Source organism: Lucilia cuprina, chromosome 2 (genome assembly GCF_022045245.1).
Source record: "Lucilia cuprina isolate Lc7/37 chromosome 2, ASM2204524v1, whole genome shotgun sequence".
Lineage (NCBI taxonomy): Eukaryota > Metazoa > Arthropoda > Insecta > Diptera > Calliphoridae > Lucilia > Lucilia cuprina.
Window position 1 is genome coordinate 65,477,833 of NC_060950.1, and position 910 is coordinate 65,478,742.

At 29.2% G+C, this 910-nt stretch overlaps 1 protein-coding gene across 1 annotated transcript; it reads left to right on the forward strand.

Moving 5' to 3' along the window:
- Positions 1-6: 6 nt before the first annotated feature.
- Positions 7-585, forward strand: LOC111681966. The gene is made up of 2 exons (XM_023443871.2): positions 7-176; positions 239-585. The coding sequence occupies exons 1-2, from the start codon at positions 8-10 to the stop codon at positions 538-540; spliced, it is 471 nt and encodes a 156-aa protein (XP_023299639.2). The 5' UTR covers position 7; the 3' UTR covers positions 541-585.
- Positions 586-910: the final 325 nt, after the last annotated feature.

The window sequence follows — 910 nt, forward strand, 5'->3', positions numbered from 1 at the left end:
GGGTATGATGGTGCGTTATCCGGGCAATTTATTGCTTAATCAATACATGTCTTCTTCCACTAAAAACCTAATACATGGTCTATTGCAATTTGTGGGTGGTTCTTTGGGCATTGGTGGGACATTACAAAAATATTGGGGCAAAGAGATACATTTTAAATCGATACATGCCAAATTGGGTAAGTTTGTAAAAAAATATACTTAAAATTGAAGTTAATTTATTAAATGTTTCTTTTCATAGGCTTGGCAGCTTGCATATTGTGCACTATTAATTTTGTAAGCGGCCTTGTTAGTCTCTTCTATCCTGCCTCCCTGGGTAGTATACGCTTAATGCATGGCCTTTTGGGTTTGACCACTTTTATTATCGGCATGTTGTGTCAATTCTATGGCTATGAGACTGGTTTCTTTAATCGTAATTTTTCGCTTAAGGAAAAACATTTATATAAATTTTTTACTATTGTGATTTTAGCTTTAACTACAATTGGACCATTGAAATTATTTTTATTTAAATTAAGCAAATTAATGTTTAATGAATCTCTGTGAAATTATTAGAATTTATTTTGTTGTATTTTTTAAGGATATGTATTGTTATAGTGTTTTTTATTTAATAGTTATTAATGTTTTAGTTGAATAAATTTATTTATGTAAACATATTTAATAATAGATGAAGAGTATTTATTTAATGTTTTTTTTTAATAGTTTGGGCTATAAGACTTCTCTATAGTCTGGACTATAGTTCAGTTCTAGTAAAACATAAACGCCCTTTAATTCATTCCTAGTTTTGTTTAAGTTTGGTTCTAGTTCAATTCTAGTTGAATTTTCATTCAAACCTGGTTCACTTCTAAATTAGTTTTAATTTAGTTTTAGCTCAATTCTAGTTCCGTTCCGTTCGAGTTCAGTTCTAGTTCAGTTT

Coding starts and splice junctions, on each gene's coding strand:
- LOC111681966 (XM_023443871.2), top strand. CDS start 8: ATGGTGCGTTATCCGGGCAATTTATTGCTTAATCAATACATGTCTTCT. Junction 177..238: donor ATCGATACATGCCAAATTGG/GTAAGTTTGTAA, acceptor TTCTTTTCATAG/GCTTGGCAGCTTGCATATTG.